Raw genomic sequence first — 16069 nt, forward strand, 5'->3', positions numbered from 1 at the left:
AGAGTTCGAGACCAGCCTAGCCAACATGGTGAAATCTCATCTCTATTGAAAATACGAAAATTAGCCCGGCATGGTGGCACATGCATATAATCCCAGCTACTCAGGAGGCTGAGGCAGGAGAATCGCTTGGACCTGGGAGGCAGAGGTTGCAGTGAGCCGAGATTGCATCACTGCACTCCAGCCTGGGCGACAGAGTGTGACTTTGTCTCAATGACAAAAAAAATATATATTATATATATACTTAAATATTATATACTTATATATTATACACATTATATATGTTTATATAATATATAAATGGGGTGGGTGGGGAAAAATATATATAAATGACTTTGTCCTTTAGGTGTTTGAAAGAAGATATCAGATTCATATATAAATAATTAAATAACTATAATAAGATAGAGTTTAGTAAATGTCATATAAGGGTGAGAAAACAAAGAATTCAAAAAACACTAGATTACTTCTGGCTATAGTAAAAGATGAGGGGGCAGAGAATACTACATAGCATAGGTGGTATTTGAGTGAGCCTTAAAGGGTTTGGACATGAAAGGATGGAGAAGAAGGGGTTTCCATGAAGCAGAAACAATGCAAGCAGACATGAAAAAGAGATCTCATTGGATATGATTACAGAAATATTAGTATTAAATTTTCCTCTAGTGGCCACTCTTGAAAGGAGATAAGTATCACAATAAGCACAGAAAAGTCAGTTGGAGTGAGATTAGTAGACAGTGATTTAATAGTCACCAGAAATTGCTGAGCAGAGTAGTAATATGATCAGAATTTCTTTTAGGAAGATCAATTTGGCAGTAGCATATATGCTCAATTGTAGGAAAAAGAGATCGGAAGCAGTAAAAACATTTTAGATGTCCATTTTAATATCTCAATTTAAAGACATTGAGACAATGAAGACCAAAACTGGGTGATGGCAACTAATGCAGTGGATTTTGTGCTGAAAAAAGGATAAATGTGAGAGAGATTGTGGCAAACAGAATTGGTAGAATTTGATAACTGATTGAATGTAGGACTGTAGGGAAGCCAGAACAAAGAACAGATCTGGGGAGTTAGGACAATCCAGGAGGTGAATGCCAATATGTAATTCACTGGAATTTGAGGAGCCATCTGCATATAGCTAATATCAACACCACAGAATTTGCTAAGGAAGAATCTAGAGAAAGAGAAGAGGGTAAAAGTTATAACCTGGGAAAATGCTTATACTCAGGAAAGAGTGAAGTAAACAAGAGGCAAAAGAGAAGCCAGATAAATAAGAAAAGATACAAGAGGACGAGAGTAAGAAAAATATACTGTAGAGAAGGCCAGGGAGTTTCATAGAAATGATAAACAGGCTGAAATGTTAATAACAAGTTCAAAATGAGTAAGAATTTAGAAAAGACCACTGGAATTTGTTAATGAATAAATCCTTACCAGTGATCTTAGGGAGTAATTTCAATAGGAAAAAAGATGATTTATAGTATACCTTATTGTACTACAATATGCTCTGTATTAAAGCTATTTGCATATGAACAATATGAATTAGATAGTACGTGTAATTCACCTCTTCATCCTCCATGGTTCCTTGGACAAATAGAAAGTGCTCAATAAACATTTATTGAATTAAATTGGGTCAAATCAAGTTAAATTGAATTGGATTATATTGCATTACATTATATTACTCTACCATAAGAAGTGATAATGAAGAGTGAGAAAGGCAACACACACAGAGGATTATTTTTATAACATGAGGTTAATGGTAATAAGAGAAAAATGATAGGAAAAGAAGAGTCAAGATGAGTTTTGTTCATTTAAAACTATTAGAGATTTGCACCTGCTTCTGGTTGCAGGAAAAGACTCTGGTTCTTTGGGAGAATTTGAAGGCGAGAGAGGGGAATAGTGAGGGTACAGAGACCCTAGGGAGAGTGATCTAGGTGATGGTGATACATATATAAAAACTGATCAAGGTGGTACAGTTAAGGCTTCTGAATTTGTGTACTTTATGTAAGTTATACCCCAATAAAAATAAATTAAAAACAATAATAAATACATCAAGAAGGATTGACTTGAGGGCACAAGTGGAGGTTCTTAAATTTTCTCTGAATTAACCAGGAAACAATTGTTCATCAAATCCTGTAACTGTGCTTCTTCAAGCTTAAAGGAAATTATTTTTAAAATAAATAAAAGTGGTATGTCATGTATATGAATCTTTCTTCTACAACTGAATAAATAGACTATGGATTGCACTTTTTATTCTGCAAGTAGTGCCAATCTCATATCTAGATAACGTTGGTGACTACTACTACATATGTAGCAAATGTAGATCTCAGCTACTCACCCACCATTCCTCTCCCAAGTCAAGAAACTGTTCAGTACTGTGTTACGTCTATAGATATATATTAGGTGCTGATTAAACACTTTTAGAATAATGAACATATATAGGCCAAAGTAAGCTATAAACCACTGTTTACTAAAGAGAATTCCTTGGAACACTAGGTCCACAAAATATCCAGAAAAAATATTCCATAGTCACATTAGTTTGGGAAACACTACATACTACAACCTTCTGCGGAGATTTTATAGTTCATATTAGCATATTTAAGGCTATAAGAAGTCATGCAGTAAGGGAACATTTTTAGCTTTGCTCAGCCTAACAGTTTCCAAACTTGTTTGACCACAAGAGCTTTATTTTCCCTCATAACTCATTATATTTTATAGTTTTCAACAGAATGCCCTTTGAGAAATGCTCTTTTAGACAAATGACAGGTCCATAGAAAATAATTGAGCAGTGGATATCCACAATCCATTTCTAGCTTATCAGGATAATGTTATAGGGGACAACTATAACATTATACCATGTTGTATCTCTTGGTGCTATGTTCAGGGACTTAAAAGATACTGAACTGAATGAACCAATAGTCTAACTCATGAAAATATTAGATTCGTAGGAAGGAAACTACAAAAAGATGTTAAAGAAGAGAAATAGATGGCAAAAGAGCTGAAAAGAGACACTCATAAAGATCCTAAAGGACATGGGATGACTCAATCTGGAGAAGAGATGGGAGAAAGTATCAAATAACCACATTAAAAGCATCTAAAATTCGATTTTTTTTTTTTTTTTGAGACAGAGTCTTCTTCTGTTGCCCAGGCTGGAGTGCAGTGGCACGATCTTGGCTCGCTGCAACCTCTGCCTCCCAGGTTGAAGCAATTTTCCTGCCTCAGTCTCCCAAGTAGCTGGGATTACAGGCGCCCTCCATCATGCCTGGCTAATTTTTGTCTTTTTAGTAGAGACAGCGTTTCACCATGTTAGCCAGGCTAGTCTCAAACTCCTGACCTCAGGCAATCTGCCTGCCTCGGCCTCCCAAAGGGCCGGGATTACACGCATGAGCCACCGCAGCCAGCTAAAATTAGAAATTTGCTGGGGGATAGTACTTTCTATCTCCACCAAGATTAGAAGAAGATTTAATATTAAACTATGGAATGGAAGGTTAAAATTAGTTTTAAGGAACAAAAGATACCGCAACTGAAGAGGATGTAAACACATTGGAAAAACTGATAATGAAAAGAATAGCCTTTCCTTATTGCCATAGAGATTCTTTTTTTTTTTTTTTTTAATTTCCCATACTACACAGATGTACAGAGATTCTTATTTTTCACGCATGACATAGGTATGTTCTTGCTCAGAAGCAACAGGTTAGAAGTGATAGCCTTCTGCACAATCTGTGAAACTTGTAGGGATGTGACCTCCCATTTCCTTACTTGAATTTTCCCAACCATGAGTCAGCAATGGCTGCTCCCAGGATGGGAGTAAAATAACAGAGGCTGCTGAAGGCATGGTATATAGATGTGGAGGTATCTTCATTCCAGTGCAGGAAATACAGGAAATACAGGATCAGCACAGCTGTAGTGGGAAAAAAAGGGGTGTGGGGAGAAAAAACAAGACAGATGCATTAAAGTGACTTTTTTTTTTGAGATGGAATCTCGCTCTGTCGCCCAGGCTGGAGTGCAGTGGCGCGATCTCGGCTCACTGCAAGCGCTGTCTCCCGGGTTCATGCCATTCTCCTGCCTCAGCCTCCGGAGTAGCTGGGACTACAGGCGCCCGCCACAACGCCTGGCTAGTTTTTTGTATTCTTTTTAGTAGAGACGGGGTTTCACCGTGTTAGCCAGGATGGTCTCAATCTCCTGACCTCGTGATCTGCCTGCCTCGGCCTCCCAAAGTGCTGGGATTACAGGAGTAAGCTACCGCGCCCGGCCTAAAGCGATTTATGGAAAAAAAAAATATTTAATCTCTGGTCTTTATAAGGTGATTTTGGCCTTCAGTACTCCCATCAGTGGCATGACTGAGAAGTGACTGCCAGGCAGTAGAAGCAGGGCCCCATGGGAGTTGTGGGAGTGAATGGGACTATGTTGAACGTACAAATATAATACTCCTCCCTTCAGTCTATGTGCACCTCTAGCATCATTTAGGCCAACCATGAACATAACATGGTGCTTCCAATATCCCTTCGCTCTCCTCTCCTTCCCAGCAACAAGATGATGAGAGCTCTCATCTGAATTCCATTCTTCATACCTGTTCCTCAGGTATGAGCTCTTAGCCAAGAGCTGTTAGCTCATACCTGAGGAACAGGTATGGAAAAATGTAACTCAGATAATGAGAGCTTCCCCACTTTTTTTTTTTTCAGAGATGGGTTCTTGCTATGTTGCCCAGGCTGGAGTGCAGTGGCCATTCACTGGCACAATTACAGGTGCCCGATAACCTTGAACTCCTGGGCCCAAGCAATCCTCCTGCTTCAACCTCCCAAGTAGTTGGGGCTACAGGCACATGCCATCATGTCCAGCTCTACCCACTTACATTCTCACAGTCTGTGTTCTGGTTTCTCTCAGGCCTTTCTGATCTTGGCCTATATATTAGGTGAAATCCTATGAGAGATTAATTGGAAGTCTTGGCCAAAGTAAAGGATCGATTTGGACCAAGGCAGAAAGAGTGGACTAGGGAAATAAGTGCATATAAAGAGACCAGGCTGTCACAAACATGGGGTGAGGGTGAGTGGGAGACAGTAGGTAGGACTCTTGGACACAAAATTACCTTTCATTCCATAATAGGAAAAGCGCTCGCAGAATTCATTCACCACAATGAAGGCAATGCTCAGTGGATAGTTGGAGCCACAGATTTTCTATTCGACAAGAAAGCAACGATTCAAGCATGAGCTGTTTTCCCCTGTTTCAACAATTAGATTTCTTCACAACTGAAAAATTCATTTATTTCAAATTGTCATGGTAGGTAATGGATCAATGGTCTCTAGTCTTCATGACACACCTATTATAACACTAAAAGTGCTTATGTTACTGATTTAGAAATAATAGAAGCTAATCTGAATATTATTTTGTTTCTTGTTTATTTTACATGGACTTGCTCAAATATTCCTTGATCCTAGACATCAGGACCTGCTCATCTTCCCACAACTACTAAATGAAAAGCCTAGGGCTCTGGGGCAGAAGAATGGTCATATTTACTTCCTAGGAACAGAATAAAGAGATAGCCTATGGAATACCTGATATCCAAGCAGTGAGATTCAGATGTCAGTCTCTGCTTAGCTCCACTCTGGGGACTGACCCCTCTTGTCCCCAGCTGTTCTGTTTGCCATGCTGGGAGGAATCCTGGCAATATGATAGCTTCTACTTCAGAGGCTGCTGGAGTCAGGCACAGAGCCCAACATGGAGGGCAGAGATTCCTAAGGGTAAGCTAATTGATCATCTTGACTTTAGGCAGAGTTCTTAAATCCTGTAAAATTAAATGTCTACTCTTCCTACTAAAGAGATTCTTTAACATTTTCATGATAATCCTACTGGACATTAAAAGAATTATGTTTTTTCACGTAATATATCAGTCAGACTATAAGGAATGTTATGTTTTATTTTAATTCCCTATCTATTACAATAGACCAACTAACATGAGAAGAGACATAGAGGTATCTGTCCTCGGTACTGTCAAATCTTATAAGATTTATATTGCCTCATTTCGTGAGAAATATATACATCTTCATAAGTAGCCCTAAATTCTTTGGGACCAGAAGAGATATCATTAACTAAAAAAAATAGGCAAAATAATAAAGTAATGTATTATTCTTTCAACCCTAGGGATATATATAAACGACTCTCCTAAATATTAATATATTTTAACGTTTTAAAATAACTTGTTTGAAACATACAGTGAACTGGGCTTCTTACCTTTGCAGCTCACAGCTTGAGAATTATGCAATCTGGAGTTTAGCTGACACACTGTCACTAGTTAGGCAACACTGCCACTGGCTATGTTAACATACTGATACTGGCATTGTCACTACACCTGTCTCAAATCCTCTGTTCTGTTATTCTGAAGAAATGAGAATAACATCACATTTTGGCCCACAGTAAGAACTCAGTAAATTTTGGCTATCATTACTATATCCTCCCCACTTACAGAATTTTAATGTAAGAATTGACTGAGATGATGAGTTTAGAAGTGCTTTAGCAAGTTTATAAATGCAAAACATTGCTATTACTTCTCTGTTTTTCTGCCCTATCTCCCACAATAAACTGGGAACACATAGTAACAGAGATTGGATCTATTCTGAAACTTCCATTAGTGTTCAACAGAAGGCTCTGCACATAGGGAGAACTAAGAGCAGAGTTTTTATATTGGTAAAGAAAGAACAATCACACATAGTTCTCCAGACAAGAATGCTTGCCAAGTTTCCCTGGACATTTAAGTTGCTTTTTTCCCCCAGGGAAACAGAATATGCAATGAAATTCATCAAGTCCCTGGATCCCAACTGAAGAAATTTGACTACCTCTTCCTGCTGCTTTGTCTTCTTATGTAAAGGAAGCTTCTGTTTAGATTTGGTTTCAGGTGAATTCTAAATCCAAGAGAGAATCATTTTAATACCCTAATACAGCTCAGCTTGAAGCTCCGGAGCCCAAGGAAGAGAGCCAAAAGAGGGAGGCCATTCCTATCAGAGGCAGGATTGAATCTAAGGACTCACCGGAGATGGCTTCTTTGGAGGGCTGGGAGGTCGAGGTGGTACGTCTTCAATGGAGACAGGTGAAAAAAGAGTTTCCTTGGACTCATTTTTCTGGAAAGGATTCATGGCTGGCTCCTTTCTCTCTCTCCTCAAGCATTTGGCTTTAGTAGGCAGTTAGGACAGCTGCCAGCCTACTCTGAAAAGGAGGACTGGGAGGGGGAGCTGGTGGCTTCAGCAACTGAGTTTAACTCTGTGGGTGTCAGCTTCAATCGCTTCCTGATCCAGAGCAAAGCAGGAAGCTATAGTTAAAAAGAATGTGTAAAAGTACAGCACAGCAAAGTGAAAACATGCCAAAGATGGAATGAAACAATGCTAGAGAACTGATTAGAAAATCTATGTTTAAGAAATATTATCTTTGCAAAGGAGTACAAGATAGTTAAGAACACAACGCCTCAAGCACAGATTGAAAAACTGATATCAAGGTCGGGCACGGTGGTTCACGCCTGTAATCCCAGCACTTTGGAAGGCCCAGGCAGGCGGATCATTTTAGGTCAGGAATTCAAGACTAGCCTGGCCAATATGGTGAAACCCCGTCTCTACTAAAAATACAAAAAAACCATTAGCTGGGCGTGGTGGCAGGCGCCTGTAATCCCAGCTACTCCGGAGGCTGAGGCCGGAGGATCACTTGAACCCAGGAGGCGGAGGTTGCAGTGAGCCGAGATCGCACCATTGCACTCCAGTCTGGGCAACAAGAGTGAGACTCCATTTCAAAAAAAAGAAAAAAAAAAAAAAAAGAAAGAAAAACTGATTTCAGGGTAACAATAGCTGCAATTTATTGAATATCTACTATTGAAAGGTTAATATGTATGAATTACATATATGTTGTATGTCTATATAACATGTATATTTATCCGAATTCATATTACTATCTCCATTTTACAGAAAGTAATGTTACCAGAGGTTAAGGAATTTGTTCAAAGTACCTGTCCAGTAAGTGGCAGATCTGTAATTTTCACTATGCCATGACAGCTGGAAAAAGTGGAGTTAGTATCAGTCATTATTCAGGTATGGAGGTTACATAAATGGAATGTAGGAATGCAGAGGATTAAAATGAATTGAAGAAGGAAAGCCATCATAAAACAATTTGGGAGATAAGAAAGATGGTGAGTTTTGGCTGGGTATGGTGGCTCATACCTGTAATTCCAGCACTTTGGGAGGCTGAGGTGGGTGGATCACAAGGTCATGAGTTCAAGATTAGCCTGGCCAACATAGTGAAACCCCATCTCTACTAAAAATACAAAAATTAGCTGGGTGTGGTGGCACACGCTTGTAGTCCCAGCTACTCCGGAGGCTGAGGCAGGAGAATCGCTTGAACCCAGGAGGCAGAGGTTGCAGTGAGCTGAGACCCCACCACCGCACTCCAGCCTGGGTGACAGAGCGAGACTCGAAAGAAAAGAAAAGAAGGAAGGAAGGAAGGAAGACAAGATAAGAAAAGAAAAGAGAAGAAAAGAAAGGAAGGTGACCTTTGTTTTCAGCATCATAAAACTTCAGCTAGAAATAGCCTATAAGCAATTAAAGAGGCGGGGCTAAAGAAAATGAGAGAAAAGGATTGGTGATATACATTTGGGAACCATTTTTCTTCTTTGCTAAAGTCATTCCTTGCATTTTCATTTTCTCACTTCAAGATTGATCTATTCTTTCATTTAACAAATAAAATTTAATTTGAGCAAAAATTGTGAACCAGTTATTTTCTAGGTACTGTTGTGAACACCATTTTCCTTAATTATATATTTAGTCCTTATCAGAAGAGGAACAAAAACAAACATGATAATGCTAGGTTCATTTTATGCCGTGTTATTTTTGTTAAGCCAAAGAAGTAAAAGAATAACAAAAGAGCATGGTGCCCCTCTAGTTGTTTGTCAAACGAAAAGGGAAAAGAAAGACTAGAGAGCTATAAAAGAAATAAGAAAAATTGAAGACTAAATAAACAAGGTCAGGCAACATCAGAATGAATTATTGTATTTGAAAATACAAGACAGAAAACCTATAACTATATCCCTCACAAAATTTTTACATTAACTATTTGAATAATTTATTGACAAATAGGGCCAGGATAAACTCTATCTTTTCCTCTCTAAACTTTAACTCAGACTTTGACCATATCTTCTCAGCTTCTATTACACTCCTCATTTCTACTGTCTCCCACCAACCTTTACCCAAAGAAGAGTCCAGCTTCATTTCTGACTGTGGCATTAATGATTAAGCTATAGTTATTCTTTCAGGAGCACTGCCATTTCTGACTTGGTTTGGTTAATGACTTTGGATGCAAAATAAATGGTCAGAAGTTACTAGTCAAGTTAACTAGCAAAGGCACAGATGCCTTGAAGATCCTCTTATGTCATTGGCTTCCCTTGATCTGGCAGAGTAGATTGAATAGCACCTGTATGCAATGTATCAATTTATTTGTGCTCATAGGTATACCAAATACTAAACTTTGGAGTATTGACAGTGGTTTTCTGACACTCCTTTGTTTAGAGAAAATTCTTCTTTTGATTATGGCAATACAATGATAGTATTCACAGAGTCAGATAATATCAGAGATGGAAGGAATCTTAATCTTGTCCTGTGTAAGTGAAACTTCCCTGAGGATAAGAATCATTTTCCCTTGGAAATTCTAATTCAGTAGATCTCGGTAGGGATCTAAGAATGTTTGTTTTCAACAGCACCTCTAGCAATTCTTATGCTAGGAATTTGGGAAACACTGGTCTTAAATTCTCTCCTATTCTAGCCTGAAGGATATTTCAGAGGAACTCAGAAGGGACAAAGCAAGGACTGGAATCCTAGGCTCCCAAGGCATAATCTTGAGCCATTTATGTAATACTAAGATGGCTCTTATATCCTATTATTTTGCTAACATCAGATAGAAGGAGAAAGGGAAAAGATAGAAAGCACCTCCCAGACAGAAATGAGCACCAACTATTCTGAGACAAACAACAATAAAAGTGAAAGAATCTAAGTATCAGTGATGAGTAAAGAATATTTGTGTCCTTAGTGATTACAACATCAGAAAACACTTACTATGACATATGATAAATTTTACAGTTATATATACATAAAAGTAGACTGCTGCTCTAAGTTAATAGAATCTAATATAGTCAGAGAGAAGAGGAAAATATGAAATTAAAAGGGAACATATATTTAACACGTTCTCTAAATTAAAATACACAAAAATAAATTGTATCAAACATCAGTCACAAAGAAATAGAAAAGGGAAATTTAAGGAATACATTTATATATTTATTTATATAAATAGATTTAGGAATAAATCTAACAAAAGATCTTCTAGAACTCAATATTAAAAATTATAAAATTTGACTGAAAGAAATTGAAGAAGATCTAAATAAATGGAAACATACCATGCTTATGATTTGGAAAGCTCATATTATAAAGATGTCAACATTTCTCAAAACATTCTACAGTTCTAAAACAAAATTCCAGCAGGTTTTGTGAGTATAGAAATTGACAAGTTGACTTTTTAAAGTCAACTTGGAAGTGCAAAGAGCCAAGGATAGCAAAGTCAATCTTAAAGAATAACGGTGTAGGATTGAATTACCCAATCTAAGACCTATTTTAAAGCTATAGTTGTTATATCAGAGTGGAATTGACACAGATACATAGGGCAACCAACGAACACAGAGTTCAGAAAATGACTCACACACATACTGTTTATAACAAAGATGATGCTGCAATACAATGTAGGAAATGAGGATCATTTCAATAAATAAACACCATTTGAATATCCACATCCCCCAAATTATTTTGACCCTTATTTTACAACATACACAAAAATAATTTCTATATAGATTGCCTATCTAAATGTTCAAGTAAAAAAAAAAAAGTCTTTAGAGGAAAACATAAGAGAACATCTTTATGACTGTGGAGTAAGTAAGCATTTCTTTTGTTTCTTTTTCTTTTCTTTTCTTTTCTTTTTTTTTTTTTTTTTTCTGAGACGGAGTCTCTGCTCTGTCGCCCAGGCTGGAATGCAGTGGCACGATCTCACTGCAACCTTTACCTCCCGGATTCAAGCGGTTCTTTCTCCTGCCTCAGCCTCCTGAGTGTCAGGCCTCTGAGCCCAAGTCAAACCATCGCATCCCCTGTGACTTGCCTGTATATGCCCAGATGGCCTGAAGTAACTGAAGAATCACAAAAGTGAAAATGCCCTGCCCCGCCTTAACTGATGACATTCCACCACAAAAGAAGTGAAAATGGCTGGACCTGGCCTTAAGTGATGACATTATCTTGTGCCTGGCTCATCCTGGCTTAAAAAGCTCCCCCACTGAGCACCTTGTGACCCCCACTCCTGCCCGCCAGAGAACCCCCCTTTGACTGGAATTTTCCTTTACCTACCCAAATCCTATAAAACGGCCCCACCCTTATCTCCCTTCGCTGACTCTCTTTTCAGACTCAGCCCGCCTGCACCCAGGTGAAATAAACAGCCATGTTGCTCACACAAAGCCTGTTTGGTGGTCTCTTCACACGGACGCGCATGACACTGAGTAGCTAAGATTACAGGCACGCACCACCACGCCCGGCTAATTTTTGTATTTTTAGTAGAGACAGGGTTTCAACACGTTGGTCAGGCTGGTCTCGAACTCCTGACCTCATGATCCGCCTACCTTGGCCTCCCAAAGTGCTGGGATTACAGGCGTGAGCCACAACACCTGGCCAGCATTTCTTAAAAAAGATATAAAATATGGGGCATAAAAGAAAAAAAATGATATGTTGGACAATATTAAAATTAAGAACTTTTGTTGTTCAAATTGTCAAAAGACAATTTACAAAGAAGAAGAAAATATTTGTGTTACCTGTATCTGTCAAAGGATTTGTGTCCAGATTATATAAGTAACTGCAGAAAGCAATAACAAAACGATTAATAAGTAAATGGAAAAATATTCAAAAGATCTGAACAGCCGACATGGTGGCTCACACCTGTAATCTCAGCAGTTTGGGAGGCTGAGAAGGGTGGATCACCTGAGGTCAGGAGTTTGAGACCAGCGTGGCCAAACATGGTGAAACCCCATCTCTACTAAAAATACAAAAAATTAGCTGGGTGTGGTGGCGGGTGCCTGTAATTCCAGCTACTTGAGAGACTGAGGCAAGAAAATTGCCTGAACCTGGGAGGTGGAGGTCGCAGTGAGCTGAGATCGCGCCACTGCACTCCAGCCTGGGCGATAGAGCAAGACTCTTTCTCAAAAGAAAAAAAAAAGATTTGAACAGATATTTTACAAAAAGAATACCCAAGTAGCCAATAAATCTGTGAACAGGTTATCAACTGTATGGAGGTAAATATAGTTCATTTAGCTAGTCCTATGTTGATGCATACTCAGGTTTAGTCTTGGGAAAGGAAAATATCTTGGGCCTCTTCAAGCTGGGAATCACTCAGGGCAAATCTGCCTCCCAGTCTATTCAGTCATCCCTCTGCTCACAGAGGCGGATGCTGCAGATTCTGATTGCCTCCTTTGGAAAGACTTACCAGAAACTCGAATGCAACCATCTGTCTCACCTTCCTGTGACCTGGAAGCGCTCAGTGGGGGCCTTTGCTTCGAGTTGTCTCCACCTTTCTGGACGGAACTAATGTATTTCTTACATATATTGATTGGTGTCTCATATCTCCCTAAAATGTAAAAAACCAAGCTATGCCCCAACCACCTTGGGCACAAGTCATCAGAACTTCCTGAGGCTGGGTCACCAGCTAGTCCTCAGTCTTGGTAAAATAAACTTTCCAAATTAACTGAGACTGCCGGACCTGTAATCCCAGTGCTTTGGGAGGCTGAGGCGGGAGGATCACTCGAGGTCAGCAGTTTGAGACCAACTTGACCAACATGGTGAAACCCCATCTCTACTGAAAATACAAAAACTAGTCAGGTGTGGTGGCCGGCGCCTGTAATCCCAGCTACTCTGGAGGCTGAGGCAGGAGAATAGCTTGAACCCGGGAGGTGGAGCTTGCAGTGAGCCGAGGCCCCACCTTTGCATTCCAGCCTGGGCAACAAGAGCGAAACTCCGTCTCAAATAAATACATAAATAAATTAATTAATTAACTGAGACCTGTCTCAAATTTTCAGTGTTCACAGTCTTTTTCTATCATAAGTAATACTGCAATAATAACATTGCACAGAAGTTAAATATATCTGTAGGGTAAATTTCCAGAAGTGAGACTGCTGAGCCAAAATATATGCTTTTATAATTTTTGGAACTGCCTATTCATTTTCTTTGCCCATTTTTCTAGAGTTGTTTGTCCCCTTCTTGTAAATTTGTAACATCAATTTAAACATTATTGATATTAATGTTCTGCCATCCTCTATATTGCAGTATTTTTCCTATTGATTTTATTTATGGACTTTTAAAATTAAATGTAACTTGAAGTAAAATGCACAAATCTTAAGTGTACAGCTCTGTTAATTTTTATATGTGTGTAACTCACACAAGCACTACCTAGATAATGTTAAAAAAAATTTCTAGCACTTCAATGCTGAAAGTACTTCAGAGATAATACCACTGCCTCCCTTCTGCCTCCCAGTCAAACCTTCCTCCGTTAAGGTCACTGTTCTACAAAATGGTACTCTGAATAGCCAACGACTGGACAGATATCATGTCCAAACCACTTTGAGCCAATAAGACTGTGTCTTTTGCTAATGGATCTGTATGTGTAAGGCAATACATTCAAAGAACATGTTATTTTCAAGTCTTCCCAAGTTCTATTTTTCACCAGGCCCTTTTGTGTATACTACGCACAAGCCTCAGGGTTGGTCAGGAGTGTGTGAATAGCTTAGGCCTTCACTGATTTCTGCTGCACATGTATCCAGCCTCAGCCTGAAACATGATTGCCCCAAGTAGGATTGCAGCCTCAGGGCAGTAGGACCAATAAGCTCTTGGCCTTCTCTCCCTAGTCAGCATCCCAGAAGTCACTTTCACTTAAAATGTTTCTGGGCATGAGTGTCAACTACCCCTTCAAATTGAGTGAGTTTCCTTCAGGAGACAAAGAAGGTACTGGTCCCGAAAATATTAGATAGTTATCAATCTTTTTATAATATATTTTTATTATACTTTTTTCCATTCTTGAGTTCTTAATTTTGAGTCATCTCTTAATAACTTAGAAAATTACTACAATAATTATTATAGGAATGGTATATGAATAATAGAACTCCTGGATTCTTATATGTCTAAGAATACCTTCTTACCAAACTATAGATGATATCTGATGAATACATAATTCATAGGTCACATTAATACCCTTCCACAGATGCAGCTTTATTACCTTTAGAGTTTAGTCTTATAGAATAATTCAAAGTCCTTTGATTTTTGTTCTTTTGTAGCCAACTTACTTTTTCTGCTTGCATGCTTATATTACCATCAGTTTAATCAAACCATTCAGTACAGATCAAACCAAAAGTGTATATGTTTAGAATCATGTCAGGGTCATCAGCTGTTTCTGGCAGAGAACCTTTTATCTGAGAACTTATCTAATCCACTAGCTCCCTACATTTTGGTATCTGAAAACACATCAAATAAGGAGATACAAAAGCACGGGAGATATATTTCATTCCTCTCTCTCTGAGGTACTTATACATACCCTTGAGTGGTATAAAGAATGATATACTAGGTATTCAATCCATAAAAAAATGTCTTTAAGAATGTTTCACTTATGAGGGAAATAATAAGGAGGGGAAATGATGTACTGAAGATGTACTGTTTAACTTGCTGGAAGTTTGAAAACATAATGCATGTTATATAGCCAGCTTGGTCAGCTCGTATCACCATGTACTCATTTTTGGTAGTGTTAACACCAAAAAGAAAACTCAGCATAACAACTTTCAGTAAAAACTATTACAATTACTATATTAAAATAAGCATTTTACTAGCTACTTTGAATTATGAGCTTGCTTATTAATTATGAGTTAAGTAATAAGTAACATAGTTGTAGTTCTTGGCCAAGTATTGATAAATAAAATAGAAATAAAAATGAAGACAGATTAACTAAAGTTGGGCTAGAAAAAGAAAAGGAGAAAGCAAGGTTAAAATAAAAACTTACAAATTAAAAAACAAAAACTACACAAATTCCAGAGGTAAGAAGTTGAATTTAAAATTTTTTCATAATCGACGAAACTTGGAAGCAACCAAGATGTCCTTCAGTAGTTGAGTTGATAAATAAACTGTGATACATTCAGACAATAGAAGAGGATTCAAACTTAAAAAAAAAACTGGGCTATCAAACCATGAAAGACATGGAGGAAACTTAAATGCATATCATTAAGTGAAAGAAACTAATCTGAAAATGCTATATTCTGTATGATTCCAACTATATGACATTCTGGAAAACGCAAAACTATGGAGACAACAAGATTAGTAGTTGCTGGGGGTTAGAGGGAAAGGATGAATAAATAGGCAGAGCGCAGGATTTTTAGGGCAGTGATACTATTCTGAATGTTACCAAAATGATGGATACACATTTGTCAAAAATCCATAGAATGTACAACATCAAGACTAAACCCTAATGTAAACTATGGACTGTGTAATAATGATCTATCAATGTAGGTTCATCTATTTTAACAAATGTGCCACTCTGGTGTGGGATATTGATAATGGGGAGAGAAGAAATAAGATCTTCGCAACTTTGCTATGAACCTAAAACTTCAACTTTGCTATGAACCTAAAACTGCTGTAAAATATAAAGTTATACATATATAAAATTATATATGTATATATAAACATACATATATATACTTTATATAAATAAATTATATAATATATAATTTTATATATATATAACTTTATATTTATATATATTTACATATATAAATAAATTGTCTAAAAAATAAATAAATAACATCAACTGAAATTTCTGAATCAAATTTAATTTCTTTTCTCATCAAAAGTTAAGACATTTCCCTCAGTCTTAGGAATTTTTATTGTTAATACAAAATATACATGCTGTATAAATTTTTATTTATAGCTAAATATTTCTTCAGTCATCACTGTCACTTCCTGATTCACTCAGCTGCAAATCATTTCCTAAAATGAAA

General features: G+C 37.7%; 2 protein-coding genes across 6 annotated transcripts in view; both read right to left on the reverse strand.

The window, feature by feature from the left end:
• LOC105470295 (solute carrier family 15 member 2) overlaps positions 1-7679 on the reverse strand; it is a 51988-nt gene extending 44309 nt beyond the window's left edge. Inside the window, exons 1-4 of one of the 3 annotated variants that reach the window (XM_011722136.3) lie at positions 7011-7591; positions 5541-5731; positions 5075-5162; positions 3748-3889 (exon numbers count right to left, since the gene is read on the reverse strand). In XM_011722136.3, coding sequence (XP_011720438.2) covers positions 3748-3889; positions 5075-5081 — 149 coding nt within the window. In that variant the 5' untranslated portion in view covers positions 5082-5162; positions 5541-5731; positions 7011-7591. Of the gene's footprint in view, positions 1-3747; positions 3890-5074; positions 5163-5540; positions 5732-7010 lie in introns of all 3 variants that reach the window. The other 2 variants (XM_011722135.3, XM_071092355.1) reach the window with 2 other exon arrangements.
• A 2664-nt stretch (positions 7680-10343) lies between these two features.
• Positions 10344-16069, reverse strand: part of LOC105470298 (ELL associated factor 2) — a 56834-nt gene continuing 51108 nt past the window's right edge. The window contains exon 4 of one of the 3 annotated variants that reach the window (XM_071092358.1): positions 10344-12663. In XM_071092358.1, coding sequence (XP_070948459.1) covers positions 12452-12663 — 212 coding nt within the window. In that variant the 3' untranslated portion in view covers positions 10344-12451. Of the gene's footprint in view, positions 12664-15894; positions 16059-16069 lie in introns of those variants that run through there. The other 2 variants (XM_071092357.1, XM_011722137.3) reach the window with 2 other exon arrangements.

This window comes from Macaca nemestrina, chromosome 2 (assembly GCF_043159975.1).
Source record: "Macaca nemestrina isolate mMacNem1 chromosome 2, mMacNem.hap1, whole genome shotgun sequence".
NCBI classification, from domain to species: domain Eukaryota; kingdom Metazoa; phylum Chordata; class Mammalia; order Primates; family Cercopithecidae; genus Macaca; species Macaca nemestrina.